Genomic DNA, 16,823 nt, shown 5'->3' with positions numbered 1-16,823 from the left:
TGACTCTTGGATCTTCTGTATTACCTTCATATTTCCTTCCCTCTACTCGACGACATCATGCACCAGGCGACGTGGAACGGGCCGATCACAGTATTGTACGCGATGGAGAGCAGGGCCGATCACATTCGTGTACGTTTTAGATTTGGGTGATTTAAGATAGAGATAACGGTTAGAGCACTAATCCCTCAAATAACCTGATGGAACAAATGAATTCATTCATTCTATAAAGCCGTCATATATTGTGCAATTATTTGACTCATATACAACTTTTGATAAGGTAGGCCTTTGAGTAAGTTTATATGATCAACTAGCACTCAGTCTAACCTCTTTCTAATATCGTAAGAGATCTCAAGTTCAAATCCATCATTTCCTGATATAGAAAAAGCTACATTTATAAAAAATGAAACTCAATAAAGTACTGAAGTGCAGCATTGTTCCACAACCAAACTCGAGCTCATTTTCTCACACGCTACATTGCTCTCCGTCTAGTTTCATGAGTGTTCTTCAGTGTAATTGAAAGGAACCTTCACTATTCCAGCCACCAAATGCTGGTAAAAATCAGAAGAAAAAAATGTATGAACATACTACAGGCAAGTACATGTGTCAATTGTATCATATTACTGGTATGTTTTGAGTCTCAGAATTCTGTGCCAGTCCATCGGCCAACCGCTTTTTACAAGAGGGCAAACCAAATCGCCCACTCTACCACAAGCTGTATTACATTCGTCTCCTGAAAAGATGGAAATATGTAACCATGTCAATAAATGTTAAACATGAAAGTAGCAATGCAAACTAATTAAAGAAAGAGGGTTAAAATTATTACTGGAAGTATAAACAGCAGAAATCCACGTTGCAGGAGGTCAAAAGGCCACAATTCTATGAAGACCAGCAACAGCTACTCGCTTGAGGCTCGGGCTCTTGTCGAGGAACGACAAGTTTTGTTCCCTTGAGAAGTGAGGAACTCCCGGACTCTGCTTCCTCATTGGGAATGAGGGACTTCTTGCCAACAATTCGATAAATTTCTGTTAGGACTGTAACGAATGCAGATTCAACATTAGTAGCCTCAAGTGCTGATGCCTCCATAAAGAAGAGGTTCTCCCTTTGGGCAAACTCTTTTGCATCCTCAGAAGGTACAGCTCGCAGTGTCCCCAGGTCGGACTTGTTACCTACAAGCATCACAACAATATTGTTGTCGGCATGCCCCCTCAATTCCTCTAACCACTTGGTTACATGATCAAATGATTGAGGCTTGGTTATGTCATAGACCAGCATTGCGCCCACCGAACCTCTATAGTACGCACTTGTCACCGCCCTGTATCTGAGATCATCACCAGAAGTGTGAGACATACAAGCACAAGAAGATGGACTTTGTGGCAAAAATATGAATAACAGGACTTTCCAATTTTTATACAATAGACACAAATGTTAGGGGTAACTAATTGAAATATATATGTATGTATATATGTGCCTTAAGTTACATCTCCTTCTTCCTATTATCTCCATTTGTAAAATAATAGAATCTCAAGACTCAGACTAGTTCTAGACAGGTTCCGATAAAGTAATAAGTAATACCCAGCTTGACTGAGCACAATTACTTATTATCCTAATTATTCTAACAGAGTTTATTCTCATATTAATATTCATTTTGTAGACAGTGTTACCTTCATGACAGGTTTTGCTCAAGTAATAACCAAAGAATGAGCAGAATATATCCAATATGCTAGTCATTTGAAGAAGCTTTGTCTTCGTAGCCTAATATGTTGTTTCAAAACGATTGGCTCCCTTGGCATTCATCCGCTCTAACCTTGTGACAGCATCCATCTCAGCCTCTTCCTCTTCCTCTACCTCAACTTCAATCTAAACCTTCATCTCATCCTAAAATTGACAATTACTAAATCATGATTCAACATTGTTACATATCCTCTGCTTTGAGCCAACTGAAATTTCGCAACCATCCCTTCATTGTCATGGATTGTGTCTCACCTCATAGACCAGTATCCACTAATCAAGATCTATGTACACTAATTAATTGACATCAACCTAGTATTACATTATATATTCAATTGAATCGCTTTTTCGAGAAATACGAGACATCTAAGTCATACAAGTAAAGAGATCTATTCATTGATAAGAAAAAACGTGTACGGTGATTGGATTGATGATAAAATAGAATCCTGGGTCTCAAACAGTGATTTGATTGGTGATAAAGAAAGAGGATTCTTGGTTCAGTTCTCCACCTTAACGACAAAAAAAAAAGGATTGATAAAATTCCATTGAGTCTGACTCATAGTGATCATTTATCAAAGAATGATTCTGGTTATCAAATGATTGAACAATTGGGAGCAATTTACTTACAATACTTAGTTGATATTCATAAAAAATATCCAATGAATTAGTCATGATTTCTCTTCAAGGCCTTGTTGGGTATCTAGGATTGAGTTGGAATGGATATCTTACTATATTCAAGGTATCTTGAAAATAGAGGTGAATGGTTTTTCCTAAATGAGTAATCCGTCTTCTACCTTCAAGTTGGACACAATTTTTTCATTTCTTCCTCCAACATACCTTGAATATAGTGAGTTATGGATTCCAATCCAATACTAGAGACCAAACGAGGCCTAAAAGCAATTCTCTTTTGGGCTAAATACTTTTACCAAAGTAAGGGCTCCCTTCTAAATTCAGCAAAATCATGATCACCATCATCCGCATCTCAAACAAAAACATAAATCAAAATTTAACCAAACCCCACATCACAGATTGAAAATAACAACAAACCCACATCAAAGAAACACAAAAACTCAATCACCAATGCACCAAAATTTACAAATATATGAAAAAGCGATTACCTTTCTTGGCCGGCAGTGTCCCAAATCTGGGCCTTGATGGTTTTGTGGTCGATCACGAGGGTCTTAGTCTGGAACTCAACCCCAATGGTTGCCTTGGACTCCAAGCTGAACTCATTCCGAGCAAAGCGAGCCAAGAGCTGAGACTTACCCACCGCCGAGTCTCCAATCAGCACCACCTTGAACACGTAGTCGATCTTCTGATTGAAATTACTCGCCAAATTCGACATCGTAATTCTCTCTGTTGGGCTAAAATTCAAATCTTAACAAAACCCAACTCGAATTTCATACGAAAGCTCAAAATGTGTGCTTTTGTAGGGAGGAAGACCGATCGATCAGTGGGGGAAGATGATCGAATCGGCGAAATGTGGTGTGAATAGTGAAAACTCGCAGAGCCGAGCTAGCAAAGAGTTTTTTTTTTTTTTTTTTCGTTTTCTGTTTACGCGTAAATGAAGTACCTAGAAAAATGTGTTTGACCGAAAGAAAAAAAAAATTGTAAAAGAGATGGAAGGAAGAGGAATGAAAGAAAAATGTGCAGTGGAGTTGGAGGGGGAGACAGAGACGCGGACCAACGGCTTTGCCTGCGGAGGTTTCCCAAAGGAAATTGTACATGTTGCAGTTAATTACAGTTTTCTAGAAGTACTTGTTTTTTTCATTAACACGATCAGATTTTAAGTTGCTGTAATTTCCGGTGAAATGATTTCAAAGCATGCTTAATTTCACAAACACTTAGAAATTAGGTTAGCAACACGTTACACCCCTCTAGTCTTGAGTAATTAACAGTTTAGATTTAATCTTTTTAATAACAAATGTTGAATAAAGAAAAACTAACGTAAAGAGTTTGAAAACTTTGAATTTTAACGATAAGGACAAATTAAAGGATAAAGTGAATAGTACTAGGATTGACTTTTTAGTGTAAAAATGTGGTTTTTCGTTAAAGTAAACAGTATCGAAAATTTTTCGTTAAAATTCTCTTAAATAAAATGTCATATGGACAACAAATAAAAATTTTGTAAATAAAAGCCTCAATTTTACGTTCTTGTAAACAAAAGCGTGAACATTGAGTAGCATGCAAAAAATAAAAAACAATTAACTTCATAGTCCGACCATTGAAAGTATAAAAGTAAATTTTTTATCACTTTAGGGAACTAAATCATCGCTTTTTACTTTTTTCGAGAGTTACTAGACCCACCTATGGTCTTATTTTTACACCCATGTTATAATCTCATCCACCTTAAAAAGTTAAAAAATTAAAATGATATTTCTCCACCCACTATATAATGTAAATGAAAACAACTACGGTCTGCAAATTTAAATTGAAACGACAGAGGTATCCAAATTCAAAAAAATTTGACAACGACAAATTTAAAAATACGATGGACAAATTCAAATGACTCACACACAAATTATTCTTCTACCTTTTCAATGGAAACATAATCTTCTACCTCTTCCGTAGAAGCGTCATCTTCCACCTCTTCAATGGAAAAGTCATCTTCTAAGTTCATTGATATTTTTTTTTTACTTTTTTTTTTTTAATGAAATGAGATGAAAATATGAGTTAGGGTTTAAGGTAGACAAATCGTCTCCCACGACCAACTTTTTTTTTTTAAATTAAGCAAAACAAGATAATTAATGTTCTTATTAATCTTTTTGCAAATGGACAAATTTGTAATTAAAAATTCATTAAAAGATAAGTGAGAAGATAAGACATTGGACGGGAATAACATCACTCTTTTCTTTTCATTAGTCACTCAAGTTTTGAAAGGCATTTCTTTTTTATAATTTATCCAAACATGTCTGTTCTTTTACACCAAATAGTTGAAAATCTAACCATCAAACAACTCAACAATGCGGGGTGCTGGTCATTGATTTTGCTTCTGGAAATGAAGCCGTGTTGCAGCTGGTGGTGCCACCAGTAGCAAAAATTACAAATATTAACGGGTTGGGTCGGGTTAACGGGTTGGGTCCAAAATGCCAGGCCTAGCCACCAGTAGCAAAAATTACCATAACCAAATCGCACGATTTTCGTTTTTGAAAGTCTACATTGGAAGGGATCGAACCATAACATATCGTCATCGTAATTCACTTCTCGACTCTCACTCATCACTAAGTGCTTTGAGGTAATTTATTATTTTGCTTTTCTTTTACACCATGATGAAATTGAAACAACAGAAGCCTGCCTACAAAGCTAACATTCAACAGGCTACAATTCGACACCCACAGTACATCCTACCATCCTACTATTATCTCTCAAGTGAATTTAACAGGCTACTGCTATATTTACATGAACAAACCGGACAGAAGGATTTGCACTGAATTTGTTATTGTTCGCTCGAACAACTGCACTTCGCCTTCGTATCCTTGAGTGTCTGCATTCAGAGTTAAATAACACTTCAGAGGGAAGAAATAGTTGGTTGAGTTTCGTGTGGATTAATTCGATACAAAGATTATACATTTCATTTGCTTCAACTTTACCTTAACCTGTTTCTGAAGGTCTTTTATGAACCCGACCGCCAAGTCCAACATTTCTGCCGTGTTTGTTTGCTGCCAAGAATACAACACACAACACAAGACTCAATTTTCATGCATTCAAGAAAACGCCGCTACAATGGTGATAATTGCAAGCGTAGCAAATACCTTGTCCATGTTTGGGAAAAGCTCCTGTAATTTCTTCATTCTTTCACTAATCCGCGTCCTTCTCATCTGAAATTCACAGTATTCATGATCACGGATTTGATATAATCTGGCTATGGTAACATGTAGCTCTGCTACTGAATCCTTGTGAAGTGTAAACCAGCCACAAGAAGAATAAAATAAAAGAAGATTTACCCTCTCTGCAATGCTTCGCGGGTGAGTGGCGAAACCTCTTTTGGCACGAATTTTACGAGGAATAGAATCTTCAAATTGCAAATACTTCTCCATAGCAGGCATCTCAAAATGGTTGGGAAACCTCAAGTGTTGCGTCAAGCCAAGATTGCGGTGTCGAAAATCATTGTTCTGATGAAAGAAAAACAAACATTACTAGTATGATAAGCAAGCAAATGCCAAGTAAAAATTGAAGACCAAATATAGTTTACAGAAAAAGTGCAAATCCTACCTGTGATTCAAATGCAGTCGAAGTAGAAAACTTGTTCCCATCATTGTCTCTGGCTCTTTTGAGGTCATTAAATGAAGAATCGTCCAACGAATCATCTGGGAAGCTAGACTGGTAAGGTGAATTGCTACCATTAGCATTTCCTAAACTATGATCTGGTTGCGATTGGCTACCTTCTCCCAAGTTCCCATTCTCATCTTCAGCAATCCGAGGCATTCGACCTGAGTATGAAGATTGCCTTGATGAGAAGCTCAGTTGATTACCAAACCTAGAAGTTGATGGACTGGCTTCTCCATTTGTACCATTGCCTGCGCGATATCCTGCCGAGTCCTTCATCACGTTAAAGCCTGTTTTTCAATCAAACCAAAACAAATTACTAGAGGAACCAGAACAAAATTTCAACATAACAATACACATCTGTCAGCATTTTAACAAATATATCCAAGATGTAGGCAACAAAAATATTGTTATACCATCGTCAACGGTCGAGTTTGGGAAGACACCAGCCGGAGAGCTACTTTGTCTAACATGATTAGACCGATTTCCGACCCCAATTTTCAATTGCATCATTGAATTCTCCATTCCCGTAGAGTTGACTCCAGCAAAGGAGCTGCTGTCTAAACCATGAGCTTGCTGACCTTGAGGAGCTTGGTACATCATATGAGTAGAATTCGAGTAACCATTAATGTGCTCAGAAACAGAGTCCCCTGCCTCTCCCTTCACATTTACCGGCCTCTCTTGGATTTCAAACTGATGCTGCTGCACACCATTGTCACGTTCATCTGGTTCATTACATGAAGAAATGAACCTGGCCAGCACCGTTTCGACTTCAGGGCTCGAAGGTTGAAGATACCGCAAATCCTGGGTTCCGCCGCCATTGTTGTCCATCTGCTCCATCAGAAATGAGTTTGGAGCTGACTGATACCGCGTTAAGCCGGAGCTCTGCTGCTGCTGAGGATGCTGCTGGTGGAAAATATTCGAATCCATGAACTCCGCCGCGTGGTTCTTCCTCGGCTCTCCCTCCGAGGCCTTAAAATTAGGATTGTATTTGTATAGAAGACCGCTCATATCTGATTCTTTTGTGCTAATCTTAATTTCTTGAAAATTCAAAGATTTTGCTGCACTTGGATGGCTTCAAGATTCATCTAACTTCGCTCTTCGGATAAAACCCAGATGAGATCTACTTCTGATTTGATCTTAAACAGAACACAAATCTGCAAAAAAACAAGAAAAATAACCAAACTAAATCCAAAAACATAAATAAAAAAATAAATGAAGCCCCTTTTGCAGGTTGCTTTGATCTAACTAGAAAGATTGGAAATTTAGATTACGCACCTCAGATTACTTGAACTTTTGTAGCTGGAAAGGAACTCTGTAACTCCAGCAAGCGAGAATCTTTATGTTTTTCTGTTCCCAGCAATCAAAGACAAAAATGGAAACATAACAAAAATGGAAAACAACTACAGAAAAGGAAAACTTCTTTTTTTGGATAAAGAAGTTGTATGATTTGAGTTTCAACAACTCAACTACCCCTCATTATTTTTGTTGCGTGAGTCAGTCTTGGAGAATAAGGACTGTGGAGATATTTTGGGTATATAATTATGTAAATGGTATCCTTGTGTATTTGAGATATTTGTTTCCTAATTTATAGGAGTTTGTGTAATCTTATATATTCCTCAATGAGAAGAATAATATTAGAACAATATTTACCACAACCCTAGAATTTTATCTTGGCATCAGAGCAGGTTTCGATCTGACTCTTCGTGAAAAACCCTAAAACACCGTACAAGCCTTAGCCATCAAAACTCTAGTTCTTCAATTCTTGAATCCAGAAATCAAGTTCTGTAGCCCTTGGAAGCAACAAGGCTACAATTGGTAGTGCAATGGCAGAAGAAAAAATTGGTGCTATAATCCCCATGCAACCCGTGGCGACTCAAAGTGAATCTGCCAATGTCAATGCCATTCCATTCGGGTTTCGGTTGAGCGACTCGAACTTCAAGGTTTGGTCCAAGATGATGGAGGTTCACGCTTCAGGCCTCGGGAAGCAAGGCTACCTAACGGGTAAAATCCCGGCTGTTGATGAAGATGATCCGGGATATGTAAAGTGGTCCACTGAAGATGCCATCGTGCGCGGGTGGTTGCTCAAAACCATGGAACCACACCTACTTGGCCTCTTTATAGATTTACCCACGGCCAAAGATATTTGGGAGAGTGTCACCCAGATGTTTTATGATGGTTCCAATGAGTCACAATACTATGAACTCTGGTGCAAGGCTACAAGAACGAGACAAGACGGTCGTCCAATCAATTTATATTTCACCGAACTAAAGGACGTTTGGCAGGACTTGGACAAGAGACGTCCACTCTGTATGGTGTGTGGAGCAGACTTGAAAACTCGGAAAGAAGAAGTTGCAAATGATAGGGCGTACGACTTTCTCGCTCGATTAGATAACGGTTTTGATCAAGTTCGGAGTGAAATTCTAAGGATGAAACCTATCCCTGGAATCGAAGAATGCTTCAATTTGGTACAACAAGAATCCCAGAGGAAGGCCACTATGATAGGAACAAAGACTATAATGGCAGTACCCCTTATGGCTATGGCAACCAAGGCGTCTAGTTCACGTCCACAGTCTAATGGAAGCACTCGACCATCTCGTACTCAGGAAGATATTGATAAGGATAAACTCCATTGCAACCACTGTAATGGAACACGACATACAGAGGATACCTGTTTTGAAATCCATGGCTACCCAGATTGGTACTGGGAGAGAAAGAAAAAATTAAAGGCTCGAGGAAATAAAAGAACAAGTCAAACTTGTGTAGCAGTTACTAGACCAGGAGCAGCGCCTGGTGTACAAAGGGCCAAACTGGGCTTAAAGCCCAACCTGAAAAAATTGAGAGAGTCCGAGGCTTGGCTGCTGTTGCAGCAAGCCAGCCGTGGCCCACTTCGTCCAACCTAATCGCAGCAGCCCAAGCTGCAAGGACCACTTCAGAGGTAGCAAATGACACCATCACACTCCTCTCTTTAATCAATCAAATCTCAATGAGTGACAACTCGGATGATCTAGGTAAAAACGGTACTGTTTTAATAACATCCACCAAAAGAGATACTAGTTGGATAATTGACTCTGGAGCTTCAAATCATATGACTTATAATGCATCATTATTCTATCACATGACCTCACCATCTAAAGAAGAGGTCATTACTGCCAATGGTGATGTTGCTCCTGTAACAGGAGTGGGTTCTATTTCCCTTACCAAATTCTCGGATCTGATTACTACCACAAATGTGAAAGAAAGGTATGGACCCAATTCAGCTGGAGTCTACCGAATTGCTCGACCCAGTTCAGTTAAAGCCTACCGAATGGTGATGCACTGCTTCGGCAGGGATACACCGAATGACATATTCTCTCACAATCCAATTTTGAGTTTGTTTTTACAACATATGGTAGAATTATAGCCTGCCAAGGTGTGGCATCATGCCCGAAGCGTGATCTTTGGTACTTAAGACTTAAAACTTCAAGAATAAGGGATAATATTCCCAAATCTTAAACCTGCAAAATCTTTTTCCGTCTCGATGGAATAGACCATTGGTTATGCACCTATTCGTGCCCCTACCAATGTTGTTAAGGAGTACCATTCTAGTAGTCAATACGTGAGACTAATTTTGCTCCACCAAACACCATTGGAAGAGCATAATTTTGACATGGATGACCTTTTTGGCCGAATTCCCTTAGTAAACCATTTACTTTGTGAACATGTTTCTATGTTCTTGAATTCAAGTTTGGTGTATGTTTTACTTATGGATAATTTTATTGATATTGTCCTTTAATATGAGTTAATTGAATCATGTTTCTTAATACATGTGACCAATTCAATTAAACACGTGATTAGGTAGGAATGTGGGAAAGTTAGTTGTCTGGATGAATGCGTACTACGCACACTAACTTTACACCTACATCACATCTTTAACAACGACTTCAGGTCTATCCAACTTGATTAAGAGCATTGGCACGCTCCTCGTTGTATGAATGGTACTAAATTATCATTTAAGGGACCTTAAATTCTCTCTGACATTGACTTTTTAAGGATATTCGAGATGACAATGATCATAAATGAAACCACTGAAGAAAATAGATTGAAATATCTTTGCACCACCTCCAAAAAATGAGCTTGAAGCTTTGATTTGGGGCCAATGGGTTGTCTCCCAACTGGGAACACACCACATGTGGCCGGCATGGAGTTGGGTGATTGAGCAGTTTACTTGTTTTGGCCGACCTTTTGGGACACTTAGGTCGAACAATGATGCTACGACACATCTCCTTATCCGAAGTAAGGATCTTGTGCCTACAAGCATACTTTGCCAAGCCTGCTCATTAGGGAAATTGATTTTCTGTATCATTTCTCGCAAAGATACGAAATCACCTCTTTTCACAGTGGATTCAAGGGAATATATGTGGACTAATCCAACCAAAATGCGGACCATATAAATACTTATGGTTTTGGTTGATGAAACGACAAACTGGTCACATGTTTGTCCACACACATTACTGCTAAACCTCTTGGCCGATTAAGGGTTCACCACCCTACTTATCCTTTAAGGTCCGGCAGACAGGATAATGTCGGAGAGTTTATATCGACGATTTTCGATAAAGTATTGCATGTGTTTTAGGTTTATAATTGAACATTGAATTCCCAAGTTCACCCCAAATAGCCTCACTTAGTGATCATAAAGCGCAATTTAAATGATCGCTCAAATTTTGGTAAACGTACCAAGTTTTCAGTTTCTGCCTAGGGCTATGCAATCCTTGTACGCAATTATGTTGGTCCGCCTTGAGGCCCATTGCCAACCAACCTATATGACGTTACAGTTGGTTACTAGGTACGAACCTAACTATTTTCGTATTACGCATTTGGGTGTGCATTCCATGTGCCAAGTTACGCCGCCGTAATGTACCACCATGAGTCCTTAAAGAAGGATGTGTATCTTTTGTCGATCATGATTCTCCTTCACACTAGCTTTTTTCGAGCCCTTGCATGCGATCTCTTTACCGCTCATTTGCGAGTTGTCACTTTAACGAGACAGTCTTCCCGTTGTTAGGGGAGATAAAAACGTCAACGTTCCTGTAAAACAGCGCGAATTTGCGTGTACGTTTCCCACTATGTCTGATCTCGATCCCCATACCGCACAAGTGTGATAAGCAAGTGCAATAAATTCTAAATTTCAGAATGTTTCTCCAGATGCATTCCTTTGATCTAGCTAAAGTGACGAGATCATATACCAGCTGCATATATGCCTGCAAGGATAGATGTACTTAACGGACGTCGAGTCAACATCCTCGGAGGGTGTGCCACCCCTGTTGGACGGTCCAGTACATCGGCGGATAACCAATCAATCTGTCTTGGCCTGGAGCATGACAAATCATTTGGTTCGTAGGATTCACTTCCCTAGAAGAGGATGACATGGCACAACAATGAATCTGTCTCAAATCATTTCCATCTCATGAGATTAATCCGGATTTCTCCCGAGACTTAAAAAGTTCTTGGTCCAGTATACTAGTTTGGATGAGAAAATGGAATTGAAATGAGATTATCATCGATGATGTTTTCACTTATATGGTAGCTACCGACATAAATGAAACGCGACGATATTGAACCGTGTTCCGTTGATTAAGTGACAACGTAGAACTGATTGGACAAATAAAGTTACAATCCAGGTCAAATTCCTTACCAAAGTGTGTATTGGACCTGTTGTCCCTACATTGCCCAAGATAACCCTATTGTGTTACAAGTGGGAAAGGAAGCGTATTGAGATGAATGAAATAATGCGATATGATGCACATCTTATGGCGCAAGGTTTCTCTCAAAACGTCATGTGATTCATAACAACATTATGAAATGTGGTTAGTGTTTCTACATGGGGATATAGATATGGAGATTTACATGTAAGTTCCTGAAGAATTACATGGACTTGTTCAAATAGTTCCAAAACCACGAAACACCCTCTTAACTTGTTTGAGGCGTTCACTTACAATCCGACGGATGTGGTATACCCGTTTAAGTGATTATTTGATCAGTCAAGGATATGAATTATGCCATTGCGTGTTAAATTATGAAGTCTTATTCCAAATTGCTAGAGTTACAGTTTATGTCGTTAAGACGAATCTCACTAAGACTCCGAAAGAGCTTGAGAAAACTGCCTTACACCTGAAGATGGAATTTGAGATGAATGATCATGGGAAAACTCTTTTATACTTTAACCTGAAGTTGGAGCATTGTCCTGACGGTATTTTGGTCTACCAGTCGAACTACACCCTGAATGTGTCACCCTTGAGTATACCTTTGATCGTCCATACGTTATATGCAAATGAGATCCTTGAAGAGGTTATGGAATCTGAATTTCCATATCTGAGTTCAACTTTGCGCTTCGTTGTACTTAGTTCATTGTATTTAGACAGGACATCTCCTTCGCTGTTGATCTTGGTTAAGATGCAGCATTGCGCCTACACGCAACCACTGAATTGGTATTAAAGACGTACCCTAAAGGTACTACGAGGGAAAATCCCAACACATCTCGAGTGGATCCAACCCCCCTGATCCTCGGAATGATGCTTGCCTTGTTTGTTATGCTGACGCAGGTTACTTATCAACCCCGCACAAGGAAAAATCCCTAAATGGTTATGTCTTTACCGTTAGGGATATCGCAATATCTTAGAGGTCTACAATATGACTTTAGTTGCGAAATCTTCGAATCGTTCCAAGACTCACCTCACTTCACTTCACTTACGCCACAAGTGAGACATGGTTAGAAGTTCTTGTTGAGAATATTTGAAGTACTTGCTGTGTTTTCATCCATCGTTGAGTCCCAATGACGATCCATGAAGATTATGCCGCATGTATCAACCCGACCAAGCCATGATACATCAACAAAGTCAACACCAAGACATATTGCGTCTACATCAACATCAGCAAAGCATCAGAAGATTGAAGTCATGCAAGCCGATCCCAGACAACCTTGCCGACCACTATACGATGTCACTGCTGAAGTCAACCTTCCAAAAGCTTGTTTGAGGAATTGGTATGCCTAACTGTTCATATGCAATGCTTGTAGTTCTCATTTGAAAGTTATGTCAAACTCAGGGGGAGTATCCAGAAGTATACTCACTTGATCTTAATGTACTTTTTTCCTTATGATTAGGAGCATTTTTCCCACTGGGTTTTTCCTACCTAATTAGGTTTTAACGAGTCACCTATCCTGGGCTGATTATACCCTTGTGAGCTCATCTACTTGCGTCCAAAAGACGTATAGTTTTGACTTAATGCAACTTCTCACTTTTCTCCTTAGACTATGGGTTTTTTTCCCACCTTGGGTTTTACCATAAGGAGGTTTTGTGAGTTTTACTTTTTATGCATTCTTCCGTTAATTTGAGACTCGCATTTGCTCAATGTGCTAACGACTTCATCAACTATACTTGCTTCATCACTGAAGACCTGATGGGTCATTTACTTGAGTATTTACACACTTAAGGGGGAGTGTTGCAGTCCTATTAGATTAGGAATGTAATTGTGTAAATCCTAGTATATCTTGGAATAACTCTTATATTCTTATTAGGGGTAGATTACCTATTAAATGTTGTAATCCTAAAGGGAAATGAATTAACCTTCCCTACTACTATAAATAAAGGTAGAATGTGGTGGAATAACACGCATCCACAATTACACATCTCTATCTTCTCTCTCTATGCCTCACCCTCTCTCTTTTTCTGGCCTCTATAATTGTTCAGTAAATTATGCCCACAATAATATAGATAACAAATAAGAATTTTGTAAATAAAAGCCTCAATTTTACGTTCATGTAAACAAAAGCGTGCCCATTGAGTAGCATGCCAAAAAAAAAAACACAATTAACTTGATTGTCCGACAATTGAAAGTATAAAAGTAAAAATTTTGTGACTTTAGGGTACTAAAGCATCGCTTTTTACTGTTTTCTTTTCATTAGTCACTCAAGTTTTGTAAGGCATTTCTTTTTTATAATTTATCCATAAATATCTTTTCTTTACAAACAACTCAACAATGCGAGGTGCTGGTCATTGATTTTGATTCTGGAAATGAAGCTTGAGAGGCCCTAAAATGGTGCCGTATTGCAGCTGGTGGTGACACTAGTAGCAAAAATTACCATAACCAAATCGCGCGATTTTCGTTTTTAAAGTCTACATTGGAAGGGATCGAACCATAACATATCGTCATCGTAATTCACTTCACGACTCTCACTCATCACTAAGTGCTTTGAGGTAATTTATTAGTTTGCTTTTCTTTCACACCATGATGAAATTGAAACAACAGAAGCCTGCCTACAAAGCTAACATTCAACAGTACATCCTACCATCCTACTATTATCTCTCAAGTCAAATAAACCTGAAAACAAAACAAAAAATCGCTTTCCTTTCCCTCTCCGATCTTCTACTGCTATCTTTACATGAACAAACCGGACAGAAGGATTTGCACTGAATTTGTTATTGTTCGCTCGAACAACTGCACTTGGCCTTCGTATCCTTGAGTGTCTGCATTCAGAGTTAAATAACACTTCAGAGGGAAGAAATAGTTGGTTGAGTTTCGTGTGGATTAATTCGATACAAAGATTACACATTTCATTTGCTGCAACTTTACCTGAACCTGTTTCTGAAGGTCTTTTATGAACCCGACGGCCAAGTCCAACTTTTCTGCCGTGTTTGTTTGCTGCCAAGAATACAACACACAACACAAGACTCAGTTTTCATGCATTCAAGAAAACGCCGCTACAATGGTGATAATAGCAAATACCTTGTCCATGTTTGGGAAAAGCTCCTGCAATTTCTTCATTCTTTCACTAATCCGCGTCCTTCTCATCTGAAATTCACAGTATTCACGATCACGGATTTCATATAATCTGGCTATGGTAACATGTAGCTCTGCTACTGACTCCTTGTGAAGTGTAAACCAACCACAAGACGAATAAAATAAAAGAAGATTTACCCTCTCTGCAATGCTTCGCGGGTGAGTGGCGAAGCCTCTTTTGGCACGAATTTTACGAGGAATAGAATCTTCAAATTGCAAATACTTCTCCATAGCAGGCATCTCAAAATGTTTGGAAAACCTCAAGTGTTGCGTCGAGCCATGATTGCGGTGTCCAAAATCATTGTTCTGATGAAAGAAAAACAAACATTACCAATATGATGAGCAAGCAGATGGCCAAGTAAAAAGTGAAGACCAAATATGGTTTACAGAAAAATTGCAAACCCTACCTGTGATTCGAATGCAGTCGAAGTAGAAAACTTGTTCCCATCATTGTCTCTGGCTATTTTGAGGTCATTAAATGAAGAATCGTCCCACGAATCATCTGGGAAGCTAGACTGGTAAGGTGAATTGCTACCATTAGCATTCTCATCTTCTCCCAAGTTCCCATTCTCATCTTCAGCAATCCGAGGCATTCGACCTGAGTATGAAGACTGCCTTGATGAGAAACTCAGTTGATTACCAAACCTAGAAGTTGATGGACTGGCTTCTCCATTTGTACCATTGCCTGCGCGATATCCTGCCGAGTCCTTCATCACGTTAAAGCCTGTTTTTCAATCAAACCAATACAAATTACTAGAGGAACCAGAACAAAATTTCAACATAACAACACACATCTGTCAGCATTTTAACAAATATATCCAAGATATAGGCAACAAAAATATTGTTATACCATCGTCAACGGTCGAGTTTGGGAAGACTCCAGCCGGAGAGCTACTTTGTCTAACAAGATTAGACCGATTTCCGACCCCAATTTTCGATTGCATCATTGAATTCTCCATTCCCGTAGAGTTGACTGCAGCAAAGGAGCTGCTGTCTAAACCATGAGCTTGCTGACCTTGAGGAGCTTGGTACATCGTATGAGTAGAATTCGGGTAACCATTAATGTGCTCAGAAACAGAGTCCTCTGCCTCTCCCTTCACATTTACCGGCCTCTCTTGGATTTCAAACTGATGCTGCTGCACACCATTGTCACGTTCATCTGGTTCATTACATGAAGAAATGAACCTGGCCAGCACCGTTTCGACTTCAGGGCTCGAAGGTTGAAGATACAGCAAATCCTGGGTTCCGCCGCCATTGTTGTCCATCTGCTCCATCAGAAATGAGCTTGGAGCTGACTGATACCGCGTTAAGCCGGAGCTCTGCTGCTGGTGGAAAATATTCGAATCCATGAACTCCGCCGCGTGGTTCTTCCTCGGCTCTCCCTCCGAGGCCTTAAAATTAGGATTGTATTTGTATAGAAGACCGCTCATATCTGATTCTTTTGTGCTAATCTTAATTTCTTGAAATTTCAAAGATTTTGCAGCACTTGGATTGCTTCAAGATTCATCTAACTTCGCTCTTCGGATAAAACCCAGATGAGATCTACTTCTGATTTGATCTAAACAGAACACAAATCTGCAAAAAACCAAGAAAAATAACCAAAATAAATTCAAAGATTTTGCAGGTTGCTTTGATCTAACTTGAAAGATTGGAAATTTAGATTACGCACCTCAGATTACTTGGAACTTTTGTAGCTGGAAAGGAACTCTGTAACTCCAGCAAGCGAGAATCTTTATGTTTTTCTGTTCCCTGCAATCAAAGACAAAAATGGAAACATAACAAAAATGGAAAACAATTACAGAAAAGGAAAACTTCTTTTTTTGGATAAAGAAGTTGTAGGATTTGAGTTTCAACAACTCAACTACCTCTCATTATTTTTTCTGAATCTGAGTCAGCTTCCTTCCACATCCTTAACATCCACATATATGTACTGAGGATGCTCCATAACTACCCCTCGTTTCTAATTTTATTATCCTAATGCCATTGGTGGGGCATGGTGGCATCCATTTCAT

At 39.1% G+C, this 16,823-nt stretch overlaps 3 protein-coding genes and 1 long non-coding RNA gene across 4 annotated transcripts; 1 reads left to right on the top strand and 3 right to left on the bottom strand.

The window, feature by feature from the left end:
* Positions 1–366: 366 nt before the first annotated feature.
* On the bottom strand, positions 367–3,442 carry LOC126613884 (ras-related protein RABA4c). Its single transcript, XM_050281503.1, has 3 exons — positions 2,847–3,442; positions 824–1,318; positions 367–730 (listed from the first exon to the last, which is right to left on the bottom strand). Exons 1-2 carry the CDS (start codon positions 3,071–3,073, stop codon positions 877–879), a joined length of 669 nt encoding a protein of 222 aa, XP_050137460.1. The 5' UTR covers positions 3,074–3,442; the 3' UTR covers positions 367–730; positions 824–876.
* A 1,237-nt stretch (positions 3,443–4,679) lies between these two features.
* Positions 4,680–14,375, top strand: LOC126613742 (uncharacterized). Its single transcript, XR_007620178.1, has 3 exons — positions 4,680–4,746; positions 4,822–4,963; positions 14,229–14,375. It is a non-coding gene; the product is annotated as an uncharacterized LOC126613742 (long non-coding RNA).
* LOC126613739 (transcription factor bHLH130-like) lies at positions 4,938–7,507 on the bottom strand. Its single transcript, XM_050281325.1, has 7 exons — positions 7,273–7,507; positions 6,411–7,151; positions 5,941–6,284; positions 5,673–5,840; positions 5,481–5,546; positions 5,319–5,387; positions 4,938–5,212 (listed from the first exon to the last, which is right to left on the bottom strand). The coding sequence occupies exons 2-7, from the start codon at positions 7,003–7,005 to the stop codon at positions 5,165–5,167; spliced, it is 1,290 nt and encodes a 429-aa protein (XP_050137282.1). The 5' UTR covers positions 7,006–7,151; positions 7,273–7,507; the 3' UTR covers positions 4,938–5,164.
* Positions 14,212–16,705, bottom strand: LOC126613740 (transcription factor bHLH130-like). The gene is made up of 7 exons (XM_050281326.1): positions 16,481–16,705; positions 15,662–16,386; positions 15,219–15,535; positions 14,950–15,117; positions 14,758–14,823; positions 14,605–14,673; positions 14,212–14,498 (listed from the first exon to the last, which is right to left on the bottom strand). Exons 2-7 carry the CDS (start codon positions 16,239–16,241, stop codon positions 14,451–14,453), a joined length of 1,248 nt encoding a protein of 415 aa, XP_050137283.1. The 5' UTR covers positions 16,242–16,386; positions 16,481–16,705; the 3' UTR covers positions 14,212–14,450.
* Positions 16,706–16,823: the final 118 nt, after the last annotated feature.

This window comes from Malus sylvestris, chromosome 2, assembly GCF_916048215.2.
Source record: "Malus sylvestris chromosome 2, drMalSylv7.2, whole genome shotgun sequence".
NCBI classification, from domain to species: domain Eukaryota; kingdom Viridiplantae; phylum Streptophyta; class Magnoliopsida; order Rosales; family Rosaceae; genus Malus; species Malus sylvestris.
Note: the sequence above shows the minus strand (reverse complement) of the source record. Positions and strands in the feature narration are given on the sequence as shown.

What these genes read in the sequence shown, in the direction of transcription:
- LOC126613740 (XM_050281326.1), bottom strand. Translation starts at nt 16,241, where the DNA reads ATGAGCGGTCTTCTATACAAATACAATCCTAATTTTAAGGCCTCGGAG. An exon ending in CGCGAAGCATTGCAGAGAGG is followed by an intron (nt 14,824 to 14,949) that starts GTAAATCTTCTT and finishes TGTGAATTTCAG; the next exon opens with ATGAGAAGGACGCGGATTAG. An exon ending in TTTTCCCAAACATGGACAAG is followed by an intron (nt 14,674 to 14,757) that starts GTATTTGCTATT and finishes TATTCTTGGCAG; the next exon opens with CAAACAAACACGGCAGAAAA.
- LOC126613739 (XM_050281325.1), bottom strand. Translation starts at nt 7,005, where the DNA reads ATGAGCGGTCTTCTATACAAATACAATCCTAATTTTAAGGCCTCGGAG. An exon ending in CGCGAAGCATTGCAGAGAGG is followed by an intron (nt 5,547 to 5,672) that starts GTAAATCTTCTT and finishes TGTGAATTTCAG; the next exon opens with ATGAGAAGGACGCGGATTAG. An exon ending in ACCTTCAGAAACAGGTTAAG is followed by an intron (nt 5,213 to 5,318) that starts GTAAAGTTGAAG and finishes CTCTGAATGCAG; the next exon opens with ACACTCAAGGATACGAAGGC.
- LOC126613884 (XM_050281503.1), bottom strand. Translation starts at nt 3,073, where the DNA reads ATGTCGAATTTGGCGAGTAATTTCAATCAGAAGATCGACTACGTGTTC. An exon ending in GACACTGCCGGCCAAGAAAG is followed by an intron (nt 1,319 to 2,846) that starts GTAATCGCTTTT and finishes TGATGATCTCAG; the next exon opens with ATACAGGGCGGTGACAAGTG.